General features: G+C 38.8%; 1 protein-coding gene across 1 annotated transcript in view; it reads left to right on the forward strand.

The window, feature by feature from the left end:
• Nucleotides 1-12518, forward strand: part of LRMDA (leucine rich melanocyte differentiation associated) — a 724603-nt gene that overhangs the window by 11455 nt on the left and 700630 nt on the right. The window contains 1 exon segment of the mRNA XM_083502973.1: nt 3486-3586. Coding sequence (XP_083359099.1) covers nt 3486-3586 — 101 coding nt within the window.

Raw genomic sequence — 12518 nt, forward strand, 5'->3', positions numbered from 1 at the left:
GGGAGTTTATGTGCAGCATTTTCTCCTGATGATAAAAATATGCTGCTGTCTTTTCCAGCCCCGAAGTGGTTACATTTTTGTGTGTATTAATTTAAATGCTTCTGCATGCACATGTGTCTTGTAAATAGCTTTGGGATCCTTTAGGGCGAATGGCAGCAGACAATTGGAAAATGTTTACTGATTCTGGAGTGGGATTCCAAATAATTAGATTGAAATCTCTCTTCCTTTTGCTTTCTGGAGACTGTTAAAAGCGAGCCTTTGTCCTGAAGTAGAATTTATTGCAAAGGAAGGGATGACAGATGCCTTGAGAAGGGAGAGGAAATTGCAAGAATGAACTCTGAGCTTTTTATTTTTTCAGCTCATGTATTCACAGTAAAACTATTTTCTCTGTAGTTGACTATCTCTTTCTCAGATGAAGTTACTGAGCAAGGATGAATTAAAGGGGATGAAGTGCTACATTATCAGACTGCAATCATTTTAAGACCAGCTGAACCACAAGGGTGATTTGTAAAGTTAGGGGATGCGGTGGCAAGTTGTCATGTAGAGTAGGTTGTATTTTGAAGAACATGAAATATCATCCAAACACAACTTGCCTGACTCTTATTTTCTTGTTCTTATCTGGAATTTGAAGAAATGGAAACTTAAAAGACAAATGGGAACTCCCTAAGACTAAGTTCTTTAAAGAGTGCACTCTGAATCAAGCATAGACATTGCTTTGCTGCTTAAATTCTCCCTAAATAGGGAGTTATCGCAAATTAAACTTGCAAATTCATCAATTTTCAAATTGCACTTGGTCAGCCTTTTCTGAAACTTTATGTAAGTGGTTTGCTATAGAGGGATGAGCTCATATGGATTCATTGGAGCTTCTGATTAAGCGCTAAAACTTCAACTCTTTTATGTGTGGCAAGATAAAATTTCAGTGTGTCTTGTGCAACACCATTCATTGTTTAATAACTGCTGTATGTGAGAGCTTAAGATTGGACTTCCTTTAATCTTGTAAGTTATTATGTATAGCAATAATGTATTATCTTTATTAAGAGTCTGGCATCTTGTTGTAAACATCTGTGCGAAATCTATGGGAAATCAGCATTCCTTTAAATTTTGATGTTGATGTATATTCACAATGTACTGTTCTATTTTATTTTTTATTAGTAAGAGATATACTTTTTTGTTCTGTTTTCTTTTTTTCCTATTCCTTTTCCTAAGTTTTCTTTGTGTGTCTGTTGATTTTTAAACCAATAAAGATTGAATAAAAAAATTTTTTTTTGGATGTTGTTAACTAAAAATCTTGCTTTAATAGGCATTGATTGCTAGGAGGAGCTTGTTTTAATGTGCATTGGTGGCGGGGGGCTGCTGGAAATGTAACACCTGCTTAGGGTTGAAGTTAAAGAGAAGCAATTTGGTAGTTGGAATGTAGCTGTTGAAAGTGACAGAAGCCTGAATTTTGCACCTGATGATTTGCGAAAGGAACAGGGTGGGAGGCTGTAAATACACGAAGGTTGGTTTCGGAGAACAGATACTTATTTGAAACATTTACAGCGTGCCTGCCTGCTTTCCCATGCTCACTTTGTATATTTAAAAACAATGTAGTTGAAAACAAAAGTAGATGAACAGAAAAATGCTCCACTTACTACTCTTTGCTTACAAGAAACAAAATCTTTAAAAGATGGCTTCTGGAACTTCCTTCCACACTGGGAGGTACAAAACACTGTAGTAGTTTCTTTTCAACCGTCTTACATAGTTGTGATTCGTATTTATTACTATTATTATTATTATTTATTAAATTTCTAGACCACCCTTCGCCTGAGGATGACAGGGCGGTTTGCAATATAAAAACACAAAAATATACAACACAGAAACAAAAGCAATACCTCCCACTGTTTAAAAGGCCATATATTGTTTAACCAGCCAAAGGTATGGAAGAAGAGGAATGGTTTTGCTTGGTGCCTAAAGATGTGCAACCAAGGTGCCAGGTGAACTTCCCTAGGGGGAGCATTCCCCAAGCAGGGAGCCGCTGCAGAAAAGGCCCGTTCTTGTTTTGCCACACTCCGATGTCTCGTCCGGTTAGGTTCACGTTTAACTGATAGGGTATTATGGTATGAGCTGTCCTGAAGGTTGCTGCCTGATTTCTCCCCCATTTGGCACCTCTGTTTGAGAACCCATTAGGTTGTATCCAGTGATAGACAGACTCAGAGTAAACACATTGAAATTGATGGACATGGCTTGTTTAGGTACATTAATTTCAGTGAATCTACTTTGAGTAGAATTTATTTGGCTACAACCCATTGTCGTGGTCCAGCTGCAGATATGACAAAGTACTAATGTAGAGTTGTTACTGGTAGTCTGGGTGTGGAATGAGCACACATTTTTGTTTCCAGGTGAGAGCCTTGATTTACTGTTTCTGCATTTTACATTTGTACAGTAGGTTTGCAGACACAAAGACAATAGCTGGGAGACAAACATAAGTTGGGCTGGATTGGATGATATAGACTGATCACTCTCCTATGTGCAATGGCAGGGGGTGAGAGAGCACCTTATCTCGCTGCTCATGCATATACCTCAGATACCATTGTTTATCCACGTATTAATAAAATACTCACTTATGGTCTACATGTGCAAAATTCAAAGCATACAGATTCACTTTACACAGTTGATTTCTCATATAAAATTGTGTAGTGTCTTCTGAGCTTACACTCACTGGATTTTCTGCATGCAGGCCCTATTGAAACATTTTTCCATTGCTTGGATAACCATTGGTGTGGGAGGCAAGGTAGGAACACTCCTGCTTTCCACCAGGTGTAGGGGAAAGATCTGGCTCTGTAATATCCAATCCAGCCCATAGTGGTTAAGAGACCCAGGAAGCCCTTGATTCAAATCTTCTCAACCGTGAACACACTAAGGTGGCTTTAGGCAGGCTGTTATCTGTCCATTTCAATCTCTTCCATCTGTAATATCCTGAGGTAATTTAAGTGAAGTACTATGACCACATGAAAACGAACTCTAGAAATAAATTGTTACTGTTTTGCAGATACTTTAATGTGTATTGGCCCTAAGAAATGTTGCCTGTCTCCTCTTCACCCCCCTCCCTTTACTCCCAAATTTTAGGGTGCTTGGCATCTGAACAAAATAAACTAGACAATAAAACTGAGGCACTACACTAATGATGTTACGAAGCAGGATACTAAAAATGCTATCTCTTAGATACTCTGCTGTTAACTCTGGAAAAGTTAATTACAATTTAGTAAATAAGTTGTTCTTGAAACTGCAAAATATCCAACTTGAGCTGACCATGGAAGTTGTTAAAACAGATTCATAATGTGACAGGTTGAGCTAGACTAATCTCAACAGAGCTAGCAGTTTATTGTCCTGACAATTGGGTGAATACTTTCATTTTGTTTCCTGCATATCTAGATTTTCAAGGCAATAGATGTCTGAAGATCACAAATCACCCAGCTGCTAAACTCTTTTGCCCTTAATTCTTATAGGTATCTTATATCGGTCAAGATTGCAAAGAAATCCCAGCATTCCTAGGAAGAAACTATGGACGCATTGCAAAAAGACTGGATCTTAGCTTCAACTTGTTAAGGTAGGTCATGCTTTGGGTTTGACCATGGAGCAACACAAATGAAGCCTTTCACATTTTTTAAAGAAAGTATTTGTTTTACTACATGTCATCAATTTCTGTACTGATGTATTGTTTACCCAATTATACGGATAGTGCATTAATATAGAGCTAGTCTGTATGCAGAAAAGAGTTTATGGTTAACACTTTCTTTGGATATTTCTTTGGAAGAAGAATGAAGAGGAGATTATCAGTTGCAAATATCATTTTGCAATGTAATGGATGCAGCTTACATTGTACAAGAAATTTGCACTATTTTTCATCTGCTTCTGCTGAAAGAAGAGATGAATGAAAATGTGTTCTCAGAACAGATCAGGAATTGCTAAGTTCTCTGAACTGTCTGAGACTTTGCTGAGTCTCTTCCAGAGTGGGATTGCTTTAGAATAATTTTTAAACTCAACTTTCCTATTTTCAGATATGAAATGTATTTCTTGAACAAGCGTGCCAATTTACCTATCTAATTGGTTGCTGTAGCAATAGGAATGTATTGGATTACAACCAAATATAGCCTTTTAACAACAGGCGCTTAAGTTGAAGCCATATATTCTATATGCCTTTTGCACGGCAGAATTATGTTTGCTAAGAGATACATTTTTGTATGCCTTTCTCTGCACATATGCCAGGATACAAAGTGCTATCTCTTACTTGAAGGCTAGGGCTACAATCCAATGCACAAATACTCGGACATAAAAACAGTTATTTACTTCTGAGTAAAATGTGTGTTTAGGAGCAAGATAATGGTGCAATCAGTTTTTTTTCCATGGAATGGATATTAAATGAGTGGTCATCAGAAATAGTCATAATTTAAGGCAGCATTGTAGAGCTAAAGTTGGAGAGTATACATTACTATGCTGTCCACCTGAATGGGCTCAGTGGGTTATTTTGGTGACCTACAGAATGATATCTCCTGGATCCTAGTGTTTGCGATTAATTTCTAGTCCCTGGTTCTAGTAGAAAACCCACTATAATCAATTCTATATGTAACTTACTGGCTACACTTGCATGTCACATTCTTAATTCTACAAACTGTGGCTTGAACTCTACTTGCAATCCCTGTTTGGAGTTCTTGCTCAAACATCTCTTGCTGATGTGTAACAGTAAACTGGTTTAATCAAACCAGAAAATGTTCGGCTAAACTGAGCACACACAGGGAGGAAGGAAAGCATGAATATGGTGTTAGTTCCTGATCCTGGCAGTATTTAACCTCAGATATATTTCCCCACTCCATGCTCTCCCCCCGCCTTGGATAAGAAAGCCTTTAACTTAATGTATATATTGGTCACAATTCAGAGCTTATAAGTAAAGCCTTCAACTTGTTTCTATGTATTTCATGTTTCCTTTTAAAGAATGCTATTTTAAGAGAATCTGGGCTGATTTGGATGTAACATCCTCAACTTGCTTAACCATTGTTTGAGATCATGCCTTCTCATTGTGCATCTGCTTTAGCACTGTAATCCTGATTTATGCTTTGAACAGATTTCTGTTATATCCAAAATGTGGGTTTGGTTGCAGCCTGCCCTTTCTCCCCTTCTTGGAGCTGCAGGGTTGATTGTTGGGGTTATCAATTAGTCTGCACAGAGCCCTCTGGCACATGTAGATTTTAGGTTAACTATAAATTCTATGCTTGTTCATCACCCATACTGAATAATTTACCTTTATTACCAACTTGAAGGGGAACCCGCAGCAGTAGGGAATTCCCTCCTCTTTCAGGGCTGTTATAAATGGTCAAAATGATCTGGGTTATGCTGCTTCTTTGACCCAATGGTGTTAAAATTGCACTGCTCTGTCCCTGGGTGTGTCAGATGAGTGAGAGTTGATGCCAGATACTCTATGCACACATTCTCTGTATGTCAGAAAGAGGAGTGAACTCAGATCCATGCTATTCCACAAGAAACTGAGGTACACCTATCCCTTACAAGATGTGTGTCTAAATCCACATACATGTCCAGCACTCATACAAACTCCCAAGAGGTTTAGGATTTTTATTGGAGTTAAACATGTGACTGTTATGGTTGTGTGTTCCTACAATTGAGCTTATGCTCACAAGACGTTCATGCACCAGATAAATAAATAAAGATTAGTTTATTACTTGAAATGAAAATGACAGAGTAAATGGATGCTGCTTTCAGACAGCAATGTTGCAATATAAGCAGGCAGCAAATCATATAGCACACACACCTTGATTCTGAGAGTAAAAAGTATTCCTAATCATACCAAAAGCCTAAAGAGTGGGTGTTACAATTTGCCACACTAAAAGTAAAGTGAGAATGGGAGGGGGGTGGTTTTTCTGTCCTGAGGTAAACAGTCTGTTCTAAGTCAGGGAACTACCATTAAAATCCTGTATTAGCCAGCCAACAGAAATGTCTTGGCCACTCATCTGTTCCATGTCCAACAAGAGTGAAAAGGAAGGCCCTGTTGGAGTTTGAGCTAATCTGGGGTTTAATTATTTTGGATCTGTGTTACCTTGTGGAGAAGAGAGAGAGGTCTTTGGGATGAGTAAGTATCAACACCTTTATTCCTTTGTATTATTATTTCTTACAAATTGGTATCTGTTTACTATTCTGTTTACCTTGTTAAATTTGAAAGTGAAAGGACATGACTCTAGTGAGAAATGACACCCAGTTTATATATTTATTGAATCATGAATTCACCTTTGGAAGAAGATTATTTTGTCTATGTGGAACCCTAATCTTTCTTACAGGAGGTGAAAATTAACATTTCCTGGTAACCACATCAGACCCTGCCTAGTTTTTGCAAATGTGCTAGCAGTTTTATTGCTGTACAACAAAAGTTTAGTGTGCTGATCCTATACATTAACTACTGGGAGGTCAGCATATTTACTCATACCTTCCTGGAAATGTTTAAGACAAGGACTGGTACCAAGGTCATAATGAGAGTCTTTTTTATATCAAGCTATACCAACTTCATGGATGCCATGATTCGCTTGAATGAACCATAGAAAAAGTTTGGATTGCCAAACACCATTACACTCCATCCCATCTTTCTCTAGAATCCCCTTCAGGCCAAATCTCCCTCCCCCCAATTTTTGTCCTTCAGTTTCAATTCCAAGTCCTCAGACACCATTTGTCAGCCACTGTATTTGATTGGTTTTCAAGGCATAAGAACAGCCCTCCCAGTCTACCAATAGGGCTTTACAGATTTTAACTCCCTTATCCCTTTGTCACACTGTTTGTCAGTTTTGTGCCTTTTTGTGCCTTAGAGCCACCCCATATCATATTGTCCTTGTTCATTTCACATGGCAGCTCTGTAGGTTCAAGAGAAACAAGTGAAGAGATATAACTTATTCATTTCCACAACCAACTATAATTATTTATCTTGTTTCTAACTGGCTTCCAGTTTCTTGGCAAACTGTACTTTGACATTCTATATGAATCTGGCACACAATGGTTTCCTCACACCACAGGTTGCCTTCAAACTAGGATCAAGCACAGGTTTTATTGTGGTTCACCACTTATGATAAATTGCTGTACATGAAGAGAGGATGTTAGGCCAAGGTACACTGATTTCCATTCAACTATACATGCTGTCATGAGCCTTGTGAAATTGTTTTGGTGGGATTGGTCAGAGGGGGATGACAAATAGGGAGAAAATGGGGAACTAGAGGAACAGGATCTTGGGAAGGGGCCCAGTATGCTACGAGATCTTAGTTTGGATCCAAGGGAGGGGCCAAGCAGATTGTCAGAGGAGAGGTCTGCCCCAGTGTCACCGAACACACCAAGCATAATCACAGCTGGCTTGTGCCCTGTGCTGCCTCTCACCAGTGAAGAGCCTCCCATCTTCATCAAAGTACTTGTAGAAAAATCAGTGAACCAAGCCTGTTGCCTCCTTCCCTGTCAAAAAGGGTGAGAAGATGACTGTGCCAGTCTAAACAAACTCCGCAAATACAGCCTACTTGGAGGAGTGCCTGTCTGCTTTCCCCGTCCTGTGGCTCGGGATGCCAACTGCACAAATGGCTGTGTCTGCCCCATTTTTCCAAAGGAAAGCTTTGGGGGGGCATATCAAATGTTGGGACAATGTCTTAGCTTTTGCCCAGCCATGGACTTAAAAGAGCTGTGACAGCTGTTAACCTGAATGCTTTTTACGTTGGCTTGTGTATCGAACTGACCTATACATCAAAGCCTTTGCCAAAAATGAAAGTGGTAAGCTGAGTGCTGCGTCTGCTAGGATGGGCCAGGACAAATGCAGTCATTGTTGCCTGTACTTATTGTTTCTTGTGGATTTCTTGAGATAGGCTTGTGTAGCTTCTGTTGACCAAGTGGCTTCACGGTCCTTCCTAATCCTACCCACTCTTCTTTCCATCCGCCTGACTGCTGATGGAAATTAGAATAGCTTGCATTTCCCATTGTTCCAATTTGGGTTCTTTTCTAAGTAGCAATGATTATATTAATTAAGGACTTTTTGTCATCTCTCTCTCTCTCCTTCTTATGGTAATTCCTATGTGAATATAAATCTTTAAATGTAATTTTTAAAATAGCATGAAATATTATGAGAATCTGATTTTAATGAGAGATTTCTCATGGTTCCTGGAAAATTTTAAGTAGAAAAATGTAAGGTAAAATTACTGACAGCAGCTATGCAGATTCCTCCGTCTAATTATTCTAGGGGAAGTAAACAGACCTTGCTTTCAATGGAGTAGCTGAAATGAATTAGGTTGACAATCTTCTGACACATTTGCCTACTTAAAAAATTAGGAGGAGAGAAGGCAGCTGAATACGTTGAATGTTTTGATGAGCATAACAAGAAAAAACCCATAAAATTCATTTGTATCTTGCACTAGCTATATGGGGCATATGAACTGAGCTGATAAAGGCATGAAATTCTCTGCTTTGCTTAAAAAATATATATTTGAGAGACAAGGGGTGCAACCCAGAGAAGGTTGGGGACACTAAGTGGTCATGAGAACAGAGGCCAAGGATAAAAAAAATGTGCTGGTAGTTCTATGTGCCCATAGCAGCTTTTGTCTTGTGTTCAATAAATATATTGGATTCAAAGGAAATTTGGGATGTGTCCTTAGAGCAGCTGCTGTTTCAAGAGCAAACACTTTTTGAAGTGGCAAAGAATTTTTGAAGCGGGAGGCTTTTACAAAAATATCTTGTGATGTGACTCAGGGAGTTTGAAATTCAAAGACCCAAATAGTGAAAATCTGAGATTGTTTAAGGTAGATCTTTAGGTTCTACCCATAGTTTAAGTCCCATAGATCTCGGTAAATGAGACCTGATTGCTGACTGAGAGACGGAAGTATTGCTTGAACAGAAAGGAGAATTGGAAGCTAAAACATACAACTTCAAGAGGCAGCTGTGAAACTGTGATGCTATGAGGTTGCCAGACCTCTTTTAAGCTGCCAAAGAGTGAACAGTCATGCAGTTGGTAGGGTGCAATGCTATGGCCAATCTTCAAATGAAATATTTGAGTGTTTGGCACAATATCACTTAGTTACCTTGAGATTCTCTAGAGAGAATCCCTAATCTATTTGTCTGCTGCCAATACCAGTAGAATTTAGGGTTGATTCCCACATGCTTTTTGGATGCCTTCATCTGCCCACCTGCAGTAAAACATGTATCTCCCATATTGGTCTCTACAGCCATAGCAGGTGCTATAACTCTCCAATGGTTTGACCAAAAGGTGCATTCTTCCATTGTCTCCCGAGACAGATGGATGCCAACAGAACAATTGGTGACTTTCAGGTGAATGTGTGAACAGCGTGCTTTGGAAAATACTGAGTTTAAATAAACAATAGGGTGATGGGAAACTTCTGTCTGAGGTGGCTTATCTCTGCTGCTGGTTAATCTTTTATGGCTCATTCATGCATGCAAGTCTGTCAGTGGTGGATCTGCATATCTGAACAGTTCAGAGAGACTCCTAATTTTCTCTAGGGTGTGCTCAATAATTTTAGAAGACAGCTGGAAGAAGGGTTGATGATTTTCCATGGGTGATGCCAGTCAATCCATTGTTGAGGTCAGAAGAACTCAAAACTCTCTTCACAAGGATGCACTTGTGAATGTTACTTCTGCTGAAGTGTCAGACAGCATTTGGATTCCATTTTGCAGGTACCTTCAAGCTTTTAAGATTTGCCTGGGACACCACTTACTTCATCACTGTTACATCTCTTTGCGTGGCTTATTATTGTAGCAACAAAAGAAAGATTTAAGATAAAGCACGACATTCTCATTATAGTCCTTAAGACGAATCTTCATTCACTTTAATATGTGAGAAAAATGCACTATTGTTAAAACTTTTCTTTATGGGTACATTTATTAGGTACTGGGAATATTTTCACTGTAATTGGGTAAATCTTAATAGTAGCAATTGCATATTTATCAGTGTGAGAGGCTGTTATTAATGTAGCTGTCATGCACAAACACATTTCTGCATGAAATCCATTTAGTATGTGCATTATTCGGTCTGGAATGTCACCGGGACATCAAAGCCCCCCTTAGGCATAAGAGCCCAGTGCCCTGCTGCGGCTGCAGAAGGGGCTTGATCAATAAACGTAACATGTTAATGCGGAGCAAATAGAATAAAAGATTTTCTTTGACAAGACATGAAAAATCACCTTGTGTCAGCTGGCATGGCGATGCCATTTCAGCAGAGACACTTGCAAACTTGATCTGACAAGTAAAGAGGAGAGATGATGGTTATAAGGTGCTTTTGTTTCAAACTTCTTTTTTGACCTGTCAGGCTTTGAAGGAGCCTGAATGGCCCTTTTTTGTCATGTGAAAATTGTAGTCTTAGGCAGTTATGAAGCAGTTATCTCTTCTCAAATTGTGAATGCTGCTGTTTAATTGATTCACTTAGCATTTGAAACTGTCACGCATTAATAATTGCTAAATCCTGTAGGTACTCTCTGATGTGTCATGCTTAAATGTGTAGTTATCAGAAAATTAATATCCTTAATGAACCGGCGCTTTAGACTAGCATTGCATGAAATTCTCCTTTGCCCTTTCATTTGCTGAATGTATACCAGCCAGTTTTCAGAGTGAACCCCTCCTGGAGGATGGTGCATTCTTTTTGATGCCCGACAATTGCCAGATTTGCTTTGGGTACACAGTGTGCTAAATGACAAATACAGTAATTATACTGGAGTTAGTAATTAACATAATTATAGTCAATTATGACAAATACAGTGCAGAGCTAAATAAATGAGAGGGGGGAGAAATTAGCAAGCTAATTGATTTATCTTGTTCGGTGTTTGCAACTGGCAGTTGTAGCCTTCCCCCCCCCCCCCTTGGGAAATAAAGTGATGTTTACACATACTGGATCTTGTTGCGAAGCCGTTCTGCCTTGCAACTCTTCTGCATACTTTTCTAGATTTTATTTTAAAAGACTGAAACTTGGGAGGGGGAATTTCCTCCACCTTACTTAATACTGAGGTGTTTTTTTATTGCCTAAAACTAACCCACTGAATTTGGTACATGTAATTTTATTTTTCTTAAACAGATTTGCCTTTGCTTATCCACCCATATAGATTTTGTTTCTGCTGTAAAGTATTTGAAGCTTATTGTAATACTCTTCCCTGTGGCTTGTTCGCACAGATTGTGTCAAGTAACTAACGAACTTGTACAATTTAGTTTGTTGTTCTAAAATCATCCAATATGAGATGCTTGCCTGTATTTCTCACTTGAATCAAAAGCTGTTCTGATTGAAAACTCTGATAGAAATTTCAGAGGGTGCTAACGCTTTCTTGTGTTTAAATATGGATTTATTTCAAACAGTTTAGAAAAATAGGGTCTGGAATGAAAAAACACTACGCATGATTTTCAGCATGTTGATAGGAGCTTTCCAGCTCTCTCTTCCTGGTGGCATCTTATAACTCCCCTGTCCCTGAAGATAATGGGCCTTTTGTATCAGCACTCCTTAAAGTGTGAAGGGCTACTGTCAGTAGTATAAATGAGTAACCGAAGTGCTGCCTGGAAGTAACCTGTATAGGCAGGTCCCTCTAGAATTCAACCAGGAGCTGTATTACACACACACACACACACACACACAGAGAGAGAGAGAGAGAGAGAGAGAGAGAGAGAGAAGAGCCAGTGTGGTGTAGTGGTTAGGGGGTCAGACTAAGAGCTGGGAGACCAGGGCTGCATCTAGACACATCAAAGAAGTGTTTCAGTTAAACATGTTTTAAACTTTGAGAAATTGCATTGGCAAAAATGGAACTCCACAGCGCCATCTCGTGTTACAGTGTTATAATGCATATACAACACATATAAAACACTTTTTCTTTACCAATCTAGCTGAGTCCCAGGGTTCAAATCCGCACTTGGCCATGAAGATTGCTAGGTGACTTATGGCCATTCTCCGCCCCTCAGCCTAATGTACCTCACAACGTTGTGGGGTTTAAATGAAGAGGAGGAGAAAACTATGTATGTCACCTTCAGCACCTTGGAGAAAAAGGTGGGATATAAATACAAACAAATAAACAAACTTTTATCCTGCCCCTTTTCCTAAGGTTGCCCAGTAAAGTAGTAAAACAATAACATTAGAAACAGACTTAAAGCATTTTAAAACAATAACATCTAAAAACAGTCAATGTTTTTGGCTCTATCAACTTGGGTTGGGAAAAGCTTTTGATTTCTCTTTTTTTTTCTAGCCAAATGCTCAGTTTTTCCCATTTTTGCATCAATTTGCAAAATTTTCTTTCAAAAAATCTGCACATTTTCCCTAATCCAGACATTTTTCTAGCATACTGTATGTGTTGGTATGTGTATATGCATATCTCTGTGTTAAAATATTTCAGTTGGAGAAGAGAACTATGAGTTTCAAAGGATAAATGTTTTGGTTTATTTATTGGTTCAGGAATTGCAGAATAGGTAGGGTTCATGTTAAAATGTGACCTGAAAGAATTTCTCTTCCATCCCTAGTATATGCAGAAGGAGGA

This window comes from Podarcis liolepis (assembly GCF_965112155.1).
Source record: "Podarcis liolepis genome assembly, chromosome: 5".
Classification (NCBI taxonomy): domain Eukaryota; kingdom Metazoa; phylum Chordata; class Lepidosauria; order Squamata; family Lacertidae; genus Podarcis; species Podarcis liolepis.